General features: G+C 36.0%; 1 protein-coding gene across 1 annotated transcript; it reads right to left on the bottom strand.

Annotated features, from left to right (window-relative positions):
- Positions 1–1,210: 1,210 nt before the first annotated feature.
- On the bottom strand, positions 1,211–20,270 carry tdrd7b (tudor domain containing 7 b). The gene is made up of 20 exons (XM_077741707.1): positions 20,105–20,270; positions 19,157–19,366; positions 18,068–18,212; positions 16,659–16,818; positions 14,537–14,619; positions 14,255–14,463; positions 13,956–14,192; positions 13,587–13,885; positions 13,329–13,515; positions 12,098–12,209; positions 11,828–12,030; positions 9,846–9,980; positions 8,545–8,628; positions 8,337–8,471; positions 8,133–8,243; positions 6,153–6,301; positions 4,640–4,845; positions 3,810–3,993; positions 1,765–1,925; positions 1,211–1,690 (listed from the first exon to the last, which is right to left on the bottom strand). The coding sequence occupies exons 2-20, from the start codon at positions 19,361–19,363 to the stop codon at positions 1,470–1,472; spliced, it is 3,228 nt and encodes a 1,075-aa protein (XP_077597833.1). The 5' UTR covers positions 19,364–19,366; positions 20,105–20,270; the 3' UTR covers positions 1,211–1,469.
- Positions 20,271–21,791: the final 1,521 nt, after the last annotated feature.

The raw sequence follows: 21,791 nt of genomic DNA, 5'->3' as shown, positions 1-21,791 counted from the left end.
ATATATATATATATATATATATATATATATATATATATATATATATATATATATATATATATATATATATATATATATATATATATATATATATATATATATATATATATATATATATATATATATATATATATATATATATATATATATATATATATATATATATATATATATATATATATATATATATATATATATATATATATATATATATATATATATATATATATAAGGCGCACTTAAAAGTCTTACATAAAATCCATCGAGTGGATGTATAACACAACCTTTTCCTCCTACTACTACTACAGCTCCATCTAGTTGATATATTACAAAACCCTGTACTACTACTACATCTCCAGTACAAGACCCCCCTTCACCACTACTGCTTCTACAGTTCCATCTGGTTGATGTATAAAACAACCCCCTACTACTACTACTACTACTACTACTACTACTACTACAGCTCTGTCGAGTGGATGTATAACACAACCTCCTCCTCCTACTATAGCCCCATCTAGTTGAGTATAACACAACCCCATACTACTAATACAACTCCAGCAAGTTCATGTCTAAGAACCCCCTCACCACTACTACTACTACTACTACAGCCCCATCTAGTTGATGTATAACAACCCCGTACTACTACAACAGCTCCAGCTAGTTGATGCATACCACCCCCTTAACTTCTGCTGTCACTACTACTACTACAGCTCCATTTAGTTGATGTCTAACACAATCCCCGATTACTATTACCGTTCCAATTAGTGGATCTATAGCACAACCCACTACTACTACTACAGCACATCCATTTAGTGGTTCTGTAACACAAACTACTAAAGCTCCATCTGGTGAATGTATAACACAACTCTCTACTATTCCTACCACAACTGCGCCTTATATATGATTAAAAAAATAAGATAGGCGCCTTATACTGCGGAAAATACGATGCTATACTTCCCTTGTTCACTCAATTTGTTTCTACTCTTCCCTAGAATTTGTTATGATGCTGTCCATCCGCTTAAGTGGAACACAAGTACAGAAACAACTAACAACAATAATCCATCCAAACCTCCAAATTCACAATACAAAATTTGAATGAGTGCTAACATAAATCATAATAAGAATATTTTGTTATTTTAATAAAGAAATCTAGAAAACTGCCTTTTCCGACTGTTGTTTTGATAAAGAAACAAACACTTGATACCAACTCTATTCTGTTAGATACTTTATTCCACATTATTATTAAATGGAACAGATTCCGGAATAAATTAGTGAACAGTGCAAACAAGTGGAATGTTGTGCATGAACTTCAAACTCCTCGCCGCTAAAACGCCAACTTACACAGCAGTCAGTGAAACCATAACATTGCTTTCGCTCCAGTTTACAATCCAGTTTCAGTCCCCGAAAAACCAGTGTAAACAGATAAACCCTTTCCAGAAAAAACTAGCTGAAATTGTCCAACATTTTATCTAAACGTCTCCACCGACTTTGTCGGCAAACTCGGCCATGATTTCGTGTACCCAAACGTCACTGTCTTGTTGAGACGTGTCCACCAGGAAGACGGTTAACTTCCTGTCCCAAGGGTTGGTAGCTTCCTGTGAAGTCTCCAACTGAGCCACAAGGGGTTTCTTCTCAACGTGGTTTCTGAAGACGATGGAAGCTTCCTCGGACCACTGCCTCGGCTTCAATCCTGAAAGTCCAGAAGTGAAAGACAGAATCTTGCTTGAACTTTTAAAAAGACATGTTTTTGTCCTCGGTTCTCACCGGCTAGCTGAGCGGTGATTCCTTGGAAGGGGAGCTTTCGGAAGTCCTCGTTTAGAGCTCTCAGCTGTGTGTGGCTGACCAGTTCGTGCTTCCCATAGTCCAACTGGTAAACGGACACCAGTCCGTTGCTGAGGACCCCCTTCACCAAAACACGATACCAGCTGCATTGGGTAGAAGAAACATACATTTCAGCCAATAACTTTATTCGAAAATTGACAATAAATCGTCCTAATTTTCAGACTTTAGCACAAAAAAACAGACTTTATACAGAAAAAAATGACAGTATAACTGAAGTATATTCAAGAAATAAAATGTTATTTTGCGTCATTCAAATCACGCAAAAACTGTCTATCGCATTTAAATATGTCAACTAAAGTGCAATCACATTTGTTAATGAATAGTTTCTTGCTTTTGAAATGTATGTTAACCATTATACTGTCATAAAACTACAAAATTGCAATAACTTAGTCATTTTTTTGTACCTAATTACTTATTTATGTGACCACTTCATCATGTTGACTACTTATCTATGTCGAGTACTTATCTATGTCGAGTACTTATCTATGTCGAGTACTTATCAATGTCAAGTACTCATCTATGCCGGCTATTTATCTATGTTGAGTACTTATCTATGGCGATTAATTTATCTATGTCAGTTACTTATCTATGATGGCTACTTATTTATGGCAACTACTTAGCTATGTCGGCTACTTATCTACGTCGAACTTTCCTACGTCAACCACTTGTATCGACAACTTATCTGTCGACTAATTTATGTTGACTGTTTATTGTCGACTACTTATTTATGTTGACTGTATATTGTGTCGACTACTTATTTATGTGGACTGTATATTGTGTCGACTATTTATTTACGTTGACTGTATAGTGTGTTGACTACTTATTTATGTTGACTGTATATTGTGTCGACTACTTACTTTTGTTGACTGTATATTGTACTGATGATTACTTATTTATGTTGACTGTATTTTCTGTTGACTACTTATTTATGTTGACTGTATATTGTCGACTACTTATTTATGTTGACTGTGTATTGTGTCGACTACCTATTTATATGACTGTATATTGTGTCGACGACTTATTTACGTTGACTGTATAGTGTGTCGACTACTTATTTATGTGGACTGTATATTGTGTCGACTATTTATTTATGTTGACTGTATATTGTGTTGACTACTTATTTATGTTGACTGTATATTGTGTCGACTACTTATTTATGTTGACTGTATATTGTGTCAACTACTTATTTATGTTGACAGTATATTGTGTCGACTACTTATCTATGTGGACTGTATATTGTGTCGACTACTTATGTGGACTGTATATTGTATCGACTACTTATGTGGACTGTATATTGTGTCGACTACTTATCTATGTGGACTGTATATTGTGTCGACTACTTATGTGGACTGTATATTGTATCGACTACTTATGTGGACTGTATATTGTGTCGACTACTTATTTATGCGGACAGTATATTGTGTCGACTACTTATTTATGTTGAAAGTATATTGTGTCGACTAATTTATGTTGACTGTATATTGTGTCGACTACTTATTTACGTTGACTGTATGGTGTGTTGACTACTTATTTATGTTGACTGTATATTGGCGACAACTTATTTATGTTGACAGTATATTGTGTCACTACTTATTTATGTTGACTGTATATTGTGTTGACTACTTATTTATGTTGACTGTATATTGTGTCAACTACTTATTTATGTTGACAGTATATTGTGTCGACTACTTATTTATGTTGACTGTATATTATGCTGATTACTTATGTTGACTGTATATTGAGTCGAGTACTTATTGTTTGCACTTCATGGTGACTCTTTAAATCTAATTATACTGGTATAATAACAATAAAAGTAGTCAATTTAGGTCAATTTGCCGTCAAACTGCATATACTTTAAACATATCTGGGGTCATCTAGTATTGTGAATGGATACAATGCCTAGACACTTTTTCAGTCTTAGTTCAAAGGAATGAAAACATCGTCTTATATTCGGTTCAATACGTTACTTGTTTTCCATCTTAGCAGCGTATATCTGATTCTTCTGGACATTCGGAGGCGTTTCATCAGTTTGATTGTAAAACAGAATCATCTCGCCCATCAGCACCACCAGTTTGTACATGTCCCTCCAGGGTTGAAGTACAAAGTGACCTGGGTGGCACGCCACTGAGATGTAGACGTCCATGTTGGTTCCTGAAAGTGGAAAAGTGCATTTAAAGTGTGTCTGGAAATAAGATTGTTTTTTAAAATATACATATTTGTGAATATTTATATAAAAAAATGTGAAGTAGCAAATTTTCTAAGGTTGACTTTCGAGCTTCTGATCTATATTTAACCTAGGGGTGTCAAACATACGGCTCATGGCCCAAAGGTGGTCCGCTAAGGATGCCTGATTCAAATTTGCTCTTTCCTTAAGTCAAAATAGTGTCATAAATCATTAAAATATCCTCAAATTAACAGCAAATCTTGTCAAAATACACAAAAATAATTGCCAAAAACATGGAAATTTCCCCAAAATCAATAAAAAAATGATCCTAAACTTTTAGAAAGTGTCAAGGAAGTTATGCGAAATGAACGCCAATAAATGTCCAACTAATTTAAACTAGCTTTGGATGTTAATTGTTCAGTGCCATTCAATTTCTTGGCCAAAATTAAACTAGCCCCGCCCACATGATTGAGTTAGCCTAACAAAGTTTGACACCCTTGTTTTAACCCTTTCATATAAGCATGCTGATTTTATTTTGTTACTCTTACAGGGTAAATATTGGCTAGCATGGACGGCGCTAATTGTCCAAACCATTTTTTAAAGGAATTATATGATGATAAACGAGCTAATGACCTGCAGGGGGCAGCTCAATAAGCGGTGGGAGTTGAACAGGAGATGAGGGGGGCAACGGAGGTCCGGATTTGGTATTGTTTGGTCCTTTAGTTCCAGATGGAATCTTTCTGAGATGTGGATTGGCTGGAGTTGAAGCAGATTTTGGACTGCCGTTGGTAATGTCACCACTGCCGGTTTTGGGACCGAGTGTAGACATCTTGATGGTACTGTACGGGAAAAGATGAAAAATATGGAATTACTTTTTATTAAAAGTTAAGTCATGTAGCAAGTGCATACCTGTCAAGCTCTGCCGTTAACTGCCCTTATAAATGATTATGATTCCCCGTACAAACCCCCCAAAAAAACGTACAAACACCGTACGACGCATGTTTACTCGCGATAACTCGTTTCTTACTAGGTGGCTCCTCCATGCTTTGCTTCCACGATATTTACTCTATGTATATCTACGCATGTGAATGTCATTTTTTATCTATTTTGTCGTACGCGTTGCTAAAAAAATACATACGATCGAGGATATTTTTTGCTGGTATACCGTGACAATAGTAACCATCGATGACAGTAGCGTCGTCGGCTACCAGCCTATGAGACTACCGTATTTTCAGGACTATAAGGCGCACCGCATTATAAGGCGCACCCTCAATGAATTACATTTTTTCCATATATAAGGCGCACTGTATTTTAAGGCGCACTGTCTATTTTGGAGAAAATTTAAGAGTTTTAAGTGCGCCTTATAGTCGTGAAAAAACAGTAATTGCTATTGACTTCCAGGTATGAAGCATTCATTTATTTTATCAGTTTGAAAAACACGGTGCTTGGTTAAAAAAATGGGTTTTAGGGTACTGTATTTTCACGACTATAAGGCACACCGCATTATAAGGCGCACCCTCAATGAATGACATTTTTTCCACATATAAGGCGCACTGTATTATAAGGCGCAATGTCTATTTTGGATATAATTTAAGACTTTTAAGTGCGCCTTATAGTTGTGAAAATACGGTAATTGCTATTGACTTCCAGGTATGAAGCACTCACTTCTTTACAGTCACCTCTAGAGCCAGCCATTGTTGATGTTTTGGATTTTTTTGTATAAAATCTTGCAGTAGGGGAGGAGCTATATGATGGAAGATGTTGTAAACTAAGATGGCATCTGCATATTTAACAGTATTGTTTCAGTTCAGGCGTTTGTGTTTTTTTTATATCCGACAGTGGTGGTTTTTTGTTTTTGGTTTTCTGTTTTTTCCATATATAAGGCGCATTGGATTATAAGGCGCACTGTCTATTTTGGAGAAAATTTAAGACTTTTAAGTGCGCCTTATAGTCGTGAAAATACGGTATCTGGATTTTAGCCAAAACGGTCTTGTTGAGATCAGTTTTCATAAATTTTGGCGATTTTTTTTCTCTTTAAATGTTCCCCGTACAAAAGACGGTGTAAATGATTTTAAATGGTAAAAAAACGTATAAAATATGTATAAAACGTACAAGTTGACAGGTATGCAAGTGGTCAATGTATAACCTATGGCTGGTCAAGTAGACGTCAGGGTGCTTTTTGAACAGGTCCGATCGAGCCATTTGATGGTTGAGACTTCGGGCATGGTCGTGGAAATTCTTGTCCGTGAACAGGTGAACGTAGACGCATTCTTTGCCTTTGTCCACTTTGGCCACCTTGAGAAGCAAAAAGGTAGGAATATTGTTTTTCTAGGTATTGGAGAAGAATGATATTACAATAATACCTTGACGTAAGGGTGTCCTAATTTGAGATATGAGGAAATTTCCGAGAATTTTTTGCCTTGAGATGCAGGACAAATTTCAGATACCAGTTTTTCTCATATCTCCCTCGAGTAAAAGATATCTATGTGCACCAGGACGTACAGGTTGCATTTTTGTTGCATTTTTTTTTACTGGATTGCAGGACCGAGTCGCTAATTTGTGAAAAAGCAAGTGGAATCTACAAGAACTTAAAAGCAAAGCAAAAATTTAAAAATGTTACTTGCAAAACCTTACGAATTTTAAAAAAACGAACTGATATGCTGGGTTCTGAGACATGGAGAATATAGAAGTTTTAACCAGTTTTGAACCAGTTTTGAACCGGTTTTGAACCGGTTTTGAACCGGTTTTGAACCAGTTTTGAACCAGTTTTGAAGCAGTTTTGAACCAGTTTTGAACCAGTTTTGAACCAGTTTTGAACCAATTTTGAACCAGTTTTGAACCGGTTTTGAACCGGTTTTGAACCGGTTTTGAACCAGTTTTGAACCAGTGTTGAACCAGTTTTGAACCAGTTTTGAACCAGTGTTGAACCAGTTTTTAACGAGTTTTTAACCTGTTTTTAACATTTATTCAGAGAGTAGGCACAGATTGATTTGTATTTAGTTATTTTCTATGGGAACATTGATTTGAAATATGAGTAAATTGACATATGAGCTACGTCCCAGAATGGATTAACCTCGTATCTCAAGGGTGTCAGACGTGGGCTGGACCGTTTTAGATAAAATATTTAGATTTTTTTCTATAAATGGATTAAAAGAACTGGATCAAAAGCCCTAACTATTCCATTTTTTATAGATCTAAAAAAATGCTACTATAGTTTTTTTCTCAGTAAAGGAAAATCTCTTTTAATCATTATTTCATATTATAGTGGAAAACAGACAATATATTTTAAATATTTTTGGATTTTATGAAATGATTTTTGAACTAAAAACAGGAAAAAAATGATTAAAAAATGACAATTATTAATTTAAAAAGGGGCAAAATCAGGAAACATCTAATAATCATTTGTTTTTCATTTCAAATGGATTTTTTAAAATTATAATTAATATTAAAGTGAAAAACCGAAAATATTTATATATATTTATTTTTAGATTTTTCAAAAGGATTTTTGGCCTAAAATCAACATAAAAAATGGGGAAAAAATGCAATTATTGATTTAAAAAGGGGAAAATCAGGAAATTTAATCTACATCTATAATCTTCATTTAAATTTGATCCTAAAACACAAAGTCGGCACTCATGATTTACTTTCCCGGACCACACAAAATGACGTAGCGGGCCAGATTTGGCCCCCGGGCCGCCACTTTGACACATGTGGTCTAAAGCAATGGTGTCAGACTCGGGTTGGTTTGCGGATTGCTTTAACATCAACTTGATTTCACGTAGGCCGGACCATTTTAGATATATATTTTTTAAATAAATGGATTAAAAGAACAGGAATAAAAGCCCTGAATATTCAATTTTTTATAAATCTAAAACAATGTTTATTTTAGCTTTTTTAAAATATATTTTTAGATTTCACAAAATGATACTTGAACTAAAAACACAGAAAAATTGATTAAAAATTACAACTATTGATTTAAAAGGGGGAAAATCAGGAAATGTAATAATTTAATAATGCTCTAGACCCTGAATGTAAGACGACAGACTCTTTTTCACTCTTATTTCAATGCAAAAAAACATCGTCTTATATTCAGGCTAAGACGTTATTTCTCAAGGTATTGCTGTACCTTCATACTGCAACATGTAGTGTTGAGAACTTTCTCCCGAAGCCATTGGACGGCGTCCGGAGTCCATGAGCCGACGCTAACAGACAGATCGGCTAGGCAGCATTTGATAGCCTGAAAGCAGTTAGATGTAAAAAAAAAAAAAGAAGAATTCTCTCTTTCACATTTGCTAAGCTAATTTTTAATGGGTTTTGCAATCATACCAACCTGTGGTGGGATTGCCATGAAGTCACGAAGGTACTTTAGCGGGATTTCCCTGAGCTCAAACACCTCCACGGATGCTTGGACACCAACATCAAGGAAGAAGATATCCAACACTCTACTGCCGTGCAAGTTTGTGATCTGAACAAAGTGGGTTTATGGGATATATTTGGGTTATCAGTAGATTCTCAAATTGGTTCTAATGTGGTCTTACTTCAACACGGGCCCATTTGCCTTTATACCGGGCCAAGCAACCTTTGCCGCAGAATGGCCTGGACACCAAGAGTTCTGACGTTATCTGCCAAAAAATACAATTGTCAATGTGTTAAGTCCCGCCCCTGTTAGCCACTAAAAAAGGTAATAACTCCGTACAATAGGTATTTGTTACCGTATTTTCATGACTATATGGCGCACCGCATTATAAGGCGCACCCTCAATGAATGACATTTATTCCATATATAAGGCGCACTGGATTATAAGGCGCACTGGATTATAAGGTGCACTGTATTATAAGGCGCACTGTATAATAAGGCGCACTGTATTATAAGGGGCACTGTCTATTTTGGAGAATATTTAAGACTTTTAAGTGCGCCTTATAGTCGTGAAAATACGGTAATTGCTATTGACTTCCAGGTATGAAGCACCCACTACACAGTCACCTCTATAGCCAGCCATTGTTGATGTTTTGGATTTTTTTGTGTAAAATTTTGCAGTGGGGGAGGAGCTATATGATGGAAGATTTTGTAAACGAAGATGGCATCTTCATATTTAACAGTATTGTTTCAGTTCAGGCGTTTTTTGTTTTTTTTAATATCCGACAGTGGTGGTTTATAGTTTTTGGATTTCTGTTTTTTTCTATATATAAGGCGCACCGGATTATAAGGCGCACTGTCTATTTTGGAGAAAATTTAAGACTTTTAAGTGCGCCTTATAGTCGTGAAAATACGGTACTTTAATGAGCGTAGGTAGTGAATTATAACAATTAAAAATATGTTTTTGCATTGTAATATCCTATTTGTAGTTGTTTTTTTTCAGAGGGTGGGAAGAAATTAATTTGTACAGTTGTACCTTGAGATATGATCTTAATTTGTTCCAGGATTGAGCTCGTATGTCGATTTATTCGTTACTCAAATGAACTTTACCATAGAAATGAACTAAAAATAAATTAATTTGGAATTTAACATGTCAATTTACTCAATTGACATGCAAGCTCAGTCCTGGAAGTCTTAAAGATCGTATCTCAAGGTATAACCATATATTAACAGCCAAAACAAAAACTTTAGACCATTTTTTTTCTATTCCCTTTGACCAGCCCTGCTTTAAAACATGTTTACCTGTTTACCTAAACACTCCCGCCAAGATTTAAGAGTAGAGCAATGGCTCGTTTCCTAAATGGCTTGGCAGTGCATCAAATCCAGATTATAGCGCTAATCTCAATCTGTTCACTGATTTTGAGACGGAGCATTCGGAAAAGCCTTTTGGCAGTCTGGAAAACCCAATGTGGGCGTCGCTCACCTGCGAGTGGAAGCAAGTCTCGACATCTTCGAGGATTTCACCCAGTTTGGTCAGACCTCTAGAAGGGAGTTGGCAGTAGATGGTCCCGTCTGAGCAGACGCTGGTGACCGTCACGTTCATGTAAGCGTTGTTGACCTAAAAAAATGTAATTTCATAATATTAAAATTTTTGCTTAATTCTGTGGTCTTTAAATCACCAAATATTGACAATTTTCAGTTCACATTCTGTTGGAAATAGCAACAAAATAACTTTAAATCTCATAATATTAGCTTTAAAATGTTTGCTCAATTTTGTGGTCTTTCCGTCACCAAAAATTAACAATTTTCAGTTCACGTTCTGTTGGAAAATAGCAACAAAATAACTTTAAATCTCATAATATTAGCTTTTGTATCATATATTATGACAATATTGATACATTATTTGTCGTATTTTAATTCTAAAATTGTAATATTAAAATTTTTGCTCAATTTTGTGTTCTTTACGTCACCAAAAATGACAACTTTTAGTTCAAGTTCCATTGGAAAATTGCAACAAAATAACTTTAAATCTTGGAATATTAGCATTTGAATCATGTTACATGTCAATATGGATGTATTATTTGTCAAATTTTAATCGCGTAATATTAAAATTTTTGCCCAATTTTGTGGTTTTTACATCACCAAATATTGACAATTTTTAGTTCAAGTTCCATTGAAAAATAAGCAACAGAACAACTTTAAATCTTGTATTAGCATTTGAATCACATATGATAATATGGATGTATTATGTCATAGTTTTATTTTAATCTCATACTCCTAAAAATTAAAAAAAATGCCCAATTTTCTGGACTTTGTCACCAAAAACTGACCATTTTTAGTTCACTTTCCATTGAAAAATAAGCAACAGAACAACTTTAAATATTGTAATATTAGCATTTGGAATGACATATAGTAATATGGATGTATTATGTCATATTTTTATTTTAGTCTCGTAATAATGAAATTTTTGCCCAATTTTGTGGTCTTTACGTCACCAAAAATTGACCATTTTTAGTTCACTTTCCAATGAAAAATAAGCAACAGAACAACTTTAAATCTTATAATATTAGCATTTGAATCATGTTACATGTCAAATGGATGTATTATTTGTCATATTTTAATTTTAATCTCGTAATATTAAATTTTTTGCCCAATTTTGTGGTTTTACGCCACCAAAAATGTACAATTTTCAGTTCACGTTTCAATGGAAAAAAAAGGAACAGAACAACATTAAATCTTGTAATATTAGCATTTGAATCATATGATATGACAATTTGGATGTATTTTGTCGTATTATAATTTTAATCTCGTAATAATAAAATTTTTGCTCAATTTTGTGGTCTTTACGTCACCAAAAATTGACAATTTTCAGTCCACGTTATGTTAAAAAAAATAAGGAACAAAACAAATGTAAATCTTGTAATATTAGCATTTGAATCAAATGACAATATGGATGTATTATATCATACTTTTATTTTAATCCCGTAATAATAAAAATTTTGCGAAATTTTGTGGTTTTTACATCAACAAAAATTGACAATTTTCAGTTCACATTCTGTGAAAAAATAAGCAACAAAACAACTTTAAATCGTGTAATATTAGCATTTGAATCATGTAATATGACTATGGATGTATTATGTCATATTTAAATTTTAATCGTAATATTACAATTTTTTCCCAATTTTGTGGTCACGCAGACTTCACGTCAACAAAAATTAACAATTTTCAGTTCTCATTCTGTCCAAAGATTAGCAACAAACAACTTTAAATCTTGTAATGGTATCATTTGAATCATATATGACAACATGGAAGTATTTTTTGTCATATTTTAATTTTAATCTCGTAATACTACAATTTTTGCCCAATTTTGTGGTCACGCAGATTTTACATCACCAAAACTTTACAATTTCAATTTTAATCTGATAATATTTAGTTTTTTATACATAGATAAATAATAATTTTTACCTGTAAGGGATTGCTTAGAGTCTTATCCTGCAGAGCTTTCATGCAGGCAGCATTGATGTTGACATCATCATCCTGCGACGTATCATACAACACCATCAAAGGGGTGTCCGCCCTTTGCAGGATTTCCGCCAAAAGAATGCGACCGCTCGCCATGGCCTCAAAAGTCTTCAGGACATCCGCCTCCTGACAAAAAAGCTCCAGGCCTGACCACACCCAAAAATGAATACATTTGAAACTTCTCTCCTTCTGAAGATATTGATTTAATCTCACCTGCTAGTTTGCCCCTAGTGGCCTGGAACGGTAATTTGAAAAACTTGTCCTGCAGCTCGAAGATTTTGGCTCTGCTCACAACTTCGGAAAAGCCGTGATCCACAAAGTGCACCTAAGAATTCCCACATTACCACAAAAAAACCGTATTTTCTCGCATATTCGACACAAATAAGCCACGCCCTTTAAATTGCCTTAAAATCGTTGAATTTTTACAATTTCTTGCATATAAGCTGCCCCCTGATTCACAATTTTCACCTGTAAAGTCATGTAACCAGTACAATCAGGAAGTACAATCAATACGTATACGTAATACAAAGTGCATCTAAGAATTCCCATGTTACTGTATTTTCTCATATATAAGTCGCACCCTTAAAATTGCCTTAAAATCGTTGAATTTTACAATTTCTCTCATATAAGACGCCAACTGATTCACGATTTTCACCTTGCAATATTTAGTAAAAAAAATGTTTTTAGTTCAAAAATCATTTTGTAAAATCTACGAATATATAAAATCAGGGGCACAGTGTGCATTTACTTACATTCAATGTAGTTGCATGTACTTTGTAATCAAACCACTGTCTATTTAAACCCCGTGTGTTTGTTCGTCATTGTTTGATCGTCTACTTTCTATATTTAAATTATACGCGAGAAAATACGGTAACTCCAATCGAAAATAGTCGCTCAGTGGTTTACAACCTGCCATTTCTGGACATCACCGTTTTTTTTCTAATTTGTGCGCATATAAGCCTTCCCCTGATTCAATCATCATTTTTTTTAGTTACAATTAAGGCTTATATGCGAGAAAATACGGTAACTCCAATAAAAAATACTCGCTCACTGGTTTATAACCTGCCATTTCTGGACTTCACCATTTTTTTTCTAATTTGTGCGCATATAAGCCGTACCCTTGATTCAATCATCATTTTTTAGTCAAAAATACGGCTTATATGTGAGAAAATATTGTAACTTGAATAGAAAAGACTTGTTTACTCATTAACAACCAGCCGTGTCTGGATATCTCCACTTTTTTTTCTAATTTATGCGCATATAAGCCGTACCCTTGATTCAGTCATTTTTTGTGAGTTCCAAATACGGCTTATACGCGAGAAAATACGGTAGTAAGAAGCTGTTTATTTAAAGGGTTGGCAAGTTGCCCATATTTTGCTTTATTTGCGAAAAAATACGATAAATTCTCCAAAATCTAAATTCATCTGACTAAGGATTATTTTACCTTCACCTGGTCTGCCACCAGCTCGCACACCTGAGCCCTCAGAAGCTCCTCCTCCTCCATTTTAACAGCCACAATTTGCCCCGAGACCAAAGATGGGCAAGGAGTTAACTTCTTATCCTGATTGTAGAACTCTCGCATTTCATCCTCCATTTGTTCTTGCGCCTGCGAGTAACTCTCTCCGATGTACCTTTTTCAACAAAAACCGGATTAGATAATCCTGGATTTTGCCTTGAATTTGCTCCAAAAAAATACCCAAACCTTAGAACAACTTCATTGGTGTTGGTAGCTTCCACCATTAGAACGGATGGATACTCTTCTTTGGGTATGTTAAGCGCCGGAACTGAAGGTTGGCGAAGTTTTTCTGGTTCGTGCTTCGTTTTCTGTGTTTCCTCGCCGGTTGAGGAGCTCCTCCTCTTCTGGTCTTCGTCTTCTCGCTGTTTAACGCTGATCTTCCTGTACAAGATGGCTTTCTTCGGGTTATCGGGCATGGGGTAGTTGATGGTACAGATATCGGAGAGAAGGTTGAGGTTCTCCAGGATGTGTTCGGGAAGTTTAGTCTACAAAAACAGGGACAAAAAGATTTGAAGTGGATAGGGAAGTTAGTTTTAAGGGAGTTCTTGAACTGACTTTGTAGGTTTCCTGGAAAATCTGGGGTAGAGCATGAGCCCATAGACCACTGGAGTACTTGAGGATAATTTCTTCTAGCTTCAATTTGAGGTCAGGGCTCAAGGAAGGTGAGGACTCGGAGTTTTTCCGTTGTGGTCTTTGGATTTCGGTGGATTTAGGGTGACCTGGTGTAGTCGTCTGGTCCTTGACTGGGTAGAGAAGTAGCTCAGATGGTTTGTTGCTGGATATTCTCTCCACCTGAGAAGAAGATTGATGAGATAGCCATATTGGGACAGAAGGATTTCGTGAGAGGGGTTTACGGTGCAGATGTGTTTCCAGGTTTCCAGGTCTTGGAGAGCTTGGCTTGGGAGTTCTTGTTTGTGAAGTTCTTTGTAGAGTTGAGGGAGTCTGGATAACCAGAGGCCATTAGTGTATTGGGATAAGATATCCCGAATGTAGATTTGGACCTGCTCAGGGTTGTAGGTGGCTTTGACTTTGGTGGTTGGGTCTGAACGGGGAGGGGAAGAAGCTGGAGGATTTGTAGAGAAGGAGTTAATGGGGTTAGAAATTGGATTGTGGGAAGTGGGGGGGTTCAAACTTACGATTCGGGGGTTGGGGGTTCCGAGATAGGTGAGCTTGGACTTCCTTGTGAAAGCGTGGTGGGAGTGTCATCCTCTTTTCAGACCTGGGTAGAGGGTGGTAGGTTTTTGTTTTAGGCTTTTAGGGAGATGTATTTCTCAAACAGTCATAATTTCAGGTGGAAATTGAAGCTAAACACGAGTCAATTTTTGGCATTTTTTGTACCTGATTACTTATTTATGTGACGACTTTATCATGGAGACCACTCATCTACGGCGACCACTCATCTACGGTGACCACTCTCTACGGCGACCACTCTCTACGGCGACCACTCTCTACGGCGACCACTCTCTACGGCGACCACTCTCTACGGCGACCACTCTCTACGGCGACCACTCTCTACGGCGACCACTCTCTACGGCGACCACTCATCTATAGTGACCACTCATCTATAGTGACCACTCATCTATGGTGACCACTCATCTATGGCGACCACTCATCTATAGCGACCACTCATCTGCGACGACCACTCATCTATAGTGACCACTCATCTATAGTGACCACTCATCTATAGTGACCACTCATCTATAGTGACCACTCATCTATAGTGACCACTCATCTATAGTGACCACTCATCTATAGTGACCACTCATCTATAGTGACCACTCATCTTTAGTGACCACTCATCTATAGTGACCACTCATCTTTAGTGACCACTCATCTATAGTGACCACTCATCTATAGTGACCACTCATCTATAGTGACCACTCATCTATAGTGACCACTCATCTATAGTGACCACTCATCTATAGTGACCACTCATCTATAGTGACCACTCATCTATAGTGACCACTCATCTGCGGCGACCACTCCCCTACGTCGACCACTTCCCTACCTCGACCACTCACCTACCGACTACTTAACTGTCGACTACGTATTTATGTTGACTGTTTATTGTGTCGACTTATTTATGTGGACTGTTTATTGTGTCGACTACTTATTTTTGTTGACTGTTTATTGGGTCGACGACTTATGTTGACTGTTTATTGTGTCGACGACTTATGTTGACTGTTTATTGTGTCGACGACTTATGTTGACTGTTTATTGTGTCGACTACTTATTTATGTTGACTGTTTAGTGTGTCGACTTCTTATTTATGTTGACTTTTGTGTCGACTACTTATTTATGTTGACTTTTGTGTCGACTACTTATATGTATTTACGACCACGTACTTATGTTGACTGTTTATTGCGTTGACTACTTATCTATGTTGACTGTTTATTGTGGTGACTACTTATTTATGTTGACAGTTAATTGTGTAGACTACTTATTTTTGTTGACAGTTAATTGTGTCCATTACTTATTTATGTTGACTGCTTATTGTGTCGATTACTTATTCATGTTGACTGTTTATTGTGTCTACTAATTTATGTTGACGTTTATTGTGTCCACTAATTTATGTTGACTGTTTATTATGTCCACTACTTATTTATGTTGACTGTTTTTTGTGTCCACTACTTATTTATGTTGACTGTTTATTGTGTCCACTACTTATTTATGTTGACTGTTAATTGCGTCTACTACTAATTATGTTTACGTTTAATGTGTCGACTACTAATTTATGTTGACGTCTAGTGTCGACTACTAAGTTGACTGTTTACTGTGCACTTGCATTATTTCTGTTGATCTCATGTTTTTCCTGTTTTTTGGGGGGCAACATTTTGACAAATGACACGAAACTAAGGCCATACCCTAACTCAATCGCACAATTCACAACTTTCCGGTTTTTACTGGACTCAAAAAGAAAACAAAAAAAGCACGTTTCTGGCCAGATCGGTCCTCCTAGCGGGCCACTCCCATCCCTTGCGCCGTATGTTTGACACCCCTGTTCACGTTACACATGCAGGTTTGCGGTCCAGGGGACTTTATTAAATGTGCTGAGTCATTCTATAATGATTTCCATGCTTTAATCTACCAGACAATAGATTGGGATTAAATAGGTTTACAGGACCCTGCCAATAGACTACTACGCCTCATTGTGTGACTGGTGGGCTACATGGGGGGGCTACGATGATGTCATTTGTTTTCTGAATGAATAGGCAACAGTTGCTGGAGTTCATTCTAGAGAGATATTTTTTTGGGTACCTGCCAGGTGTATTCGGGTCATACATCTTCAGATTTTGCGCCCTCGTCCTAGACTCGGTCTGTCGGAAATCGGAATGTCCGGTTACTCGGCCGCCTCCTCCTCCTCTAGCCCCGCCTCTTCCACTGTGATTCGGCTGCCGGAGGGAAACTTGGGGTCTTGCTGCTGGGGTGGGGGGCAGATTTTAATTTATGTTATTTCACATTAAAATCTAGTAAAAATGAATTTTATGGCATAGTTTAGACATATTTGCTAGTTTTTAAAGCAATATTTTCTGCCTCAAGACAGCAAATTTGAACTAAATAGTGGCAAACATGATGCTCTCGAGCCGCATGTGGCTCTTTCCTTCTTATTCAGGGCCCTTTAAAAAAACTAATAATAAATTACATTTAAAATAACTAATTTTGCAGATTGGAATTTTGCTCTTTGTTTCAAAATTGGAGGCGGAGTCTAAGATCTCCTCCAAATCTATGATTTCTGCCTATGAGTGTGATGATAAACTCATGTGACCAATCAGGGACACAGAGTGCATTTACCCAAATTTAATGTAATTAGCTGCATTTACTTTGTAATCAAACCACTGTCTATTTAAACCCCGTGTGTTTGTTAGTCATTGTCTGATCATCTGATCGTCTTCCCGGTCAAGTCAGGTTTGATTTTGTTGATTATTTTTAAGGATTCCTGCCTTAAAGATTCAACTTTAGTAAAATTGGAAAAATATCCATTGAAGTCCATTTTAAGCCCAATTACAGGCTGTTTTAATTTGTCAACTAGTTTTTATTCTAATTTAAAATGTTACCACATGGTGAGATTTATATACATATATTATGGCTGGACCAGTTAACTCCAATTAATTAATAAAGTTTCTCATTTATACTGTATTAACTCAATGTCATTGGGAGTTAATTTAGATTAATAATGCATTAGTATGACCATACATTTCAAATCCTAGTGAATTCAACATGACACCAAATTTGAACTGAGTGAGCATTAGTTCCCATTGGTTATTGGTGCGACCGATCATTAACTCCCAGGCTCTCCCAGTTCAAAATGGATTGGACGTCTATCGCTTATAATGGGAGACAATGAGTTAATGTAGAGAATACTGCAAAATAATTAACTTTATCAACATAAATACTCAATATAACAATGAATAGTACTTACAAACTGGAGCAGACAAAACTTAATTTAGCCAATTAGGGCTAGAAATGGAAAAATTTGAGGGTTTAAATAAGGTAAGGAAGTGGATCTTGATTGGAGGAGGGATAATTACAAAGTAGTCACAGCTGGGCGGGGCTTTGCCACAGGGGGTGGAGCCACAAACCTTTAGCCATGCTTTGAGCAATTGCAGTTCTAAAAATCTAATCCTAGCGTGATGAAAAGTTTAAAAAAATGTTTGTCCCAACATTACCATTAAAAACGAGCATGGTTGTCGGTTTGACCCTCATATGGGTGTTCACCAGATGGGGTCGCCCACTTTTCTTGGACCCCCGCTGTCGAGCCATCACCTTGGCAACATGGGCCGTCTCTTTGTCCACTGCTGCAAAATACACCACCTGGAAATGAGGGAGTATTTCAAATTTGCATACAGTAAGGGAATTTTCACAGGTTTTGTCCTTTGGATCGATTAGACCCTGTGTGAAAGTGGTGGCCCGGGGGCCAAATCTGGCCCGCCGTATCATTTTGTGTGGCCCGAGAAAGTAAATCATGAGCGCCGACTTTCTGTTTTAGGATCATATTAAAATGAAGAGTATAGATGTATGTTAAATTTCCTGATTTCCCCCTCTTTAATGAATCATTTTCATTTTTCGATACATTCTTTTTTTAGTTCAAATATCATTTTGTAAAATCTAAAAATATATTTAAAAGAAGCTAGATATAGAATTATATTAATTTTTCTCATTTTCCCCCTTTTAAATCAATAATTTTCATTTTTTAAGCATTTTTTTGTGTTTATAGATCAAAAATCATTTTGTAAAATCTAAACATATATGAAAAAAAGCTAAAATAAACATTGTTTTAGATCTATAAAAAAACTGAATTTTCAGGGATTCTAATCCAGTTCTTTTAATCCATTTATTTAAAAAAAATCTAAATATTATATCTAAAATGGTCTGGCCCACGTGAAATCAAGTTGACATTAAAGCGGCCTGCAAACCAATCCAAGTTGGACTCTCCTAATCTAAAACAATGTTTATTTTAGCTTTTAAAAAATATATTTTTAGATTTTACAAAATAATTTCTGAACTAAAACCACAGAAAAAATAATCAAAAAATGACAATTATTGATTTAAAAGGGAAAAATCAGGAAAATTTAATATACATCTATAACAATCATTTTAATTTGATCCTAAAACAGAAAGTCAGAACTCATGATTGACTTTCCCGGGCCACACAAAATGATACGGCGGGCCAGATTTGGCCCCCGGGCCGCCACTTTGACACCAACCAACCCGCCGAGTCTGACACCCCTGGATTAAACGGTTTGGCGGGTAAATACCTCTCCAGAACGGCCGCGTTCCACTCGGACAACCGAGGGAATGCTGGCTAGCAGATTGTCCAGATGGTTGTGTCCCATCTGCTTATGTGGAATCTGTTCACCCGTCATCTCCTTGTATTGCGACTCTAGACGAGACATTGAAATCCCACCCTTATTGCCCTGGAGGATGACCCTCAGCATTTTCTTGACCAGCTCGGTGTCAGACATGATCTAAATTGTCCAAGGAAAAAGGTCAAAGGTCAAAATTCATACCTGATTAAACTTCTGCAAAGTCAGGAAAACAAACCGCAAATACTAACCTAACAGACCATGTGACCATGTTTAATTGAGGGATTAGATTTCAAACCATTGATGGCTATAGACGTCCAATTAATTTTAACTGGAAGATTCCTAGTGAAATCGGATTGGTTCGTCTATTTCTGTCAATGAAATGTGTTTAAAATGTCAAAAATTGGAAGAATTTGAAGTCAGTCGAAATATTGGACTGTCATCCTTTTACTGTGAAATGAAACTTTAAAATGACGTAACGTGTCACACTTCTGTTCCACGCCCTTCATTCGACATTATTTGGGGAAGTTTTTTGTTGTTGTTTTGTTGAGAAAAAAAAGATAATATCTGCGATTTTACTGTTGTTAACAAAGAATAGCGAGTTGACAGCGAAGCATTTAAATACTTAAAAAATACTATTTTCTGTTATAAACAGCATAGTGACAAGCTTGTTAACAGATTTCCTAATCTAAATCCTATTTCTTCAAAATAAAACTCTGCAATTGACATTTCCTCATTCGTTTCATTCATCGTAACTTTAATTTGTAGATAAAAACCGGAAACGAAAACTTACAATTCAATTACCTTTAAAATACCAGTCAACTCGAAATCGAAAACGAAACATGCCGAAACATTTTAAAACACGTCAAAGTATCGTAAAAGTGAACTATAAAAAATTACCTTGAATGTGTTTTGAGTTGCAGGTTTTGACAACTCGGGTACAAAGGCTGTCGTGGGCCGGAGCTCCGCGGCCGCCCGGGTCTCTGAAGCTTTGGAGCCGTGATGTGCGGTTGTCAACCGGGACAAGCACGGCCTCTCCTCCGCAGCCTGATTGGTCAGTTGAGGCTGGGCCGGCGCAACAAATCTTCTCCACAAACCCAAAATAACTTTTTTTTATAGTTAACACTAATAATAATCACGATTATATTTTCATACATGCTACTGATAAAAAAAATATGAAAATGACCTTGTTTACTTGACTATTCTAATTATATTGATGTTTTAGGTCAGTTCGAATTTGTTTCTATAAATCGTCACGATTTTGTAAGATTCTTTTAAAATAATATTATTAATACATTTTGTTCTAAACCATTTGATTATATTATATGTATATATTTGTTTCAAACATATTTATATTTTACATGTATTTGTATGGCGTGAGCTTACTTGTCGGCCATTTTGTGTCAGGGCCCTCACATAAAAACGTTGTAGTCACTAGGGTGTTTACTTTGAAATGGCTCATCTCTATATTGAGTGCGAGGGAGAGAGAGAGCTCAGTTGTCGGCCATTGTGTGTCAGAGCCCTTTAAACAACATCATAGTCAACTGGGTGTGTACTTTTAAAAGGCTTTGCATTGCTCATTTGAATTTGCTATTGACTAAGAGTGACATCGTTCGTCGGCCATTTTGTGTCAGAGCCCTTCCAGAAACAACATTATAGTCGACGGCGTGTATACTTTAAAATCACCTTAAATTACTCAATTTACGATTTTTAACAAATCAAATGCATCCTTAAATATAATTTTAAAAATGTAATTCTACTTTCAGACTGAATATCTGTATTATTTGTGGTTAAATGTACTGAGTGTTGTGTGCTATTCCAGACCAGAAGAGGACAGTAACGCATACCAAACCCTTCCAATAAACGAAGAACAAAAAATCAATAGAAGAAGAACAAGGGAAGAATAAAACCAGGAAAACATCAACAAGGGCGTCTTCAATCATCAATTCCGAAGCAGGTACAAACAAATATTCGATTTTTAAGTATAAAATATACGATTTCAACTCAAACTCCACGTCAATATCCTGATCTCGTCATTCCAAAAAGCAGAAAATTTCAACGAGTTATGACATTGCAATCATACAGACCGACAAAACAGGCCTAATGATGAAAATGAAATGTTTGAAATGTTTTTATGCAAAATATTATTAAGGTTCACTAAATTTATGATTTAATCACGGATTCTTAGCATCTTTATGTTGGTGTGTGCAGAATCGCGAACTAAAAATGACAACATTTGAACCACCACCCAATAATTAACAATTCTCGTTCCCGTTAATGTTATTAAATGATAAGTGCAATTTCAGGAGTGACTATTTTCAATCATAATATTGAATTTTTAATTATTGCAGTGTTTTTTTATATTTTACGATATAAATACGTTAAAAATGTGACAAAATACAATGCAAATTCCTTTTTTAAAATAAAATATTTAACTCCTTGTATGCCAAGTAATGTTCAATTTAAATGTCCAATCCATTTTGACTGGGCGGGGCTATTGATAATTAGCCAATGAGAATTTGGTGCAAAGTAAGGGTTAAAAAATAAATCTGAAAATATGAAAACTATTGACCCTCCCTCTTGTTCA

Source organism: Stigmatopora nigra, chromosome 20 (genome assembly GCF_051989575.1).
Source record: "Stigmatopora nigra isolate UIUO_SnigA chromosome 20, RoL_Snig_1.1, whole genome shotgun sequence".
Taxonomy (NCBI): Eukaryota; Metazoa; Chordata; class Actinopteri; order Syngnathiformes; family Syngnathidae; genus Stigmatopora; species Stigmatopora nigra.
The sequence above is the reverse complement of the archived record's forward strand: the minus strand, read 5'-3'. Positions and strand labels throughout refer to the sequence as shown.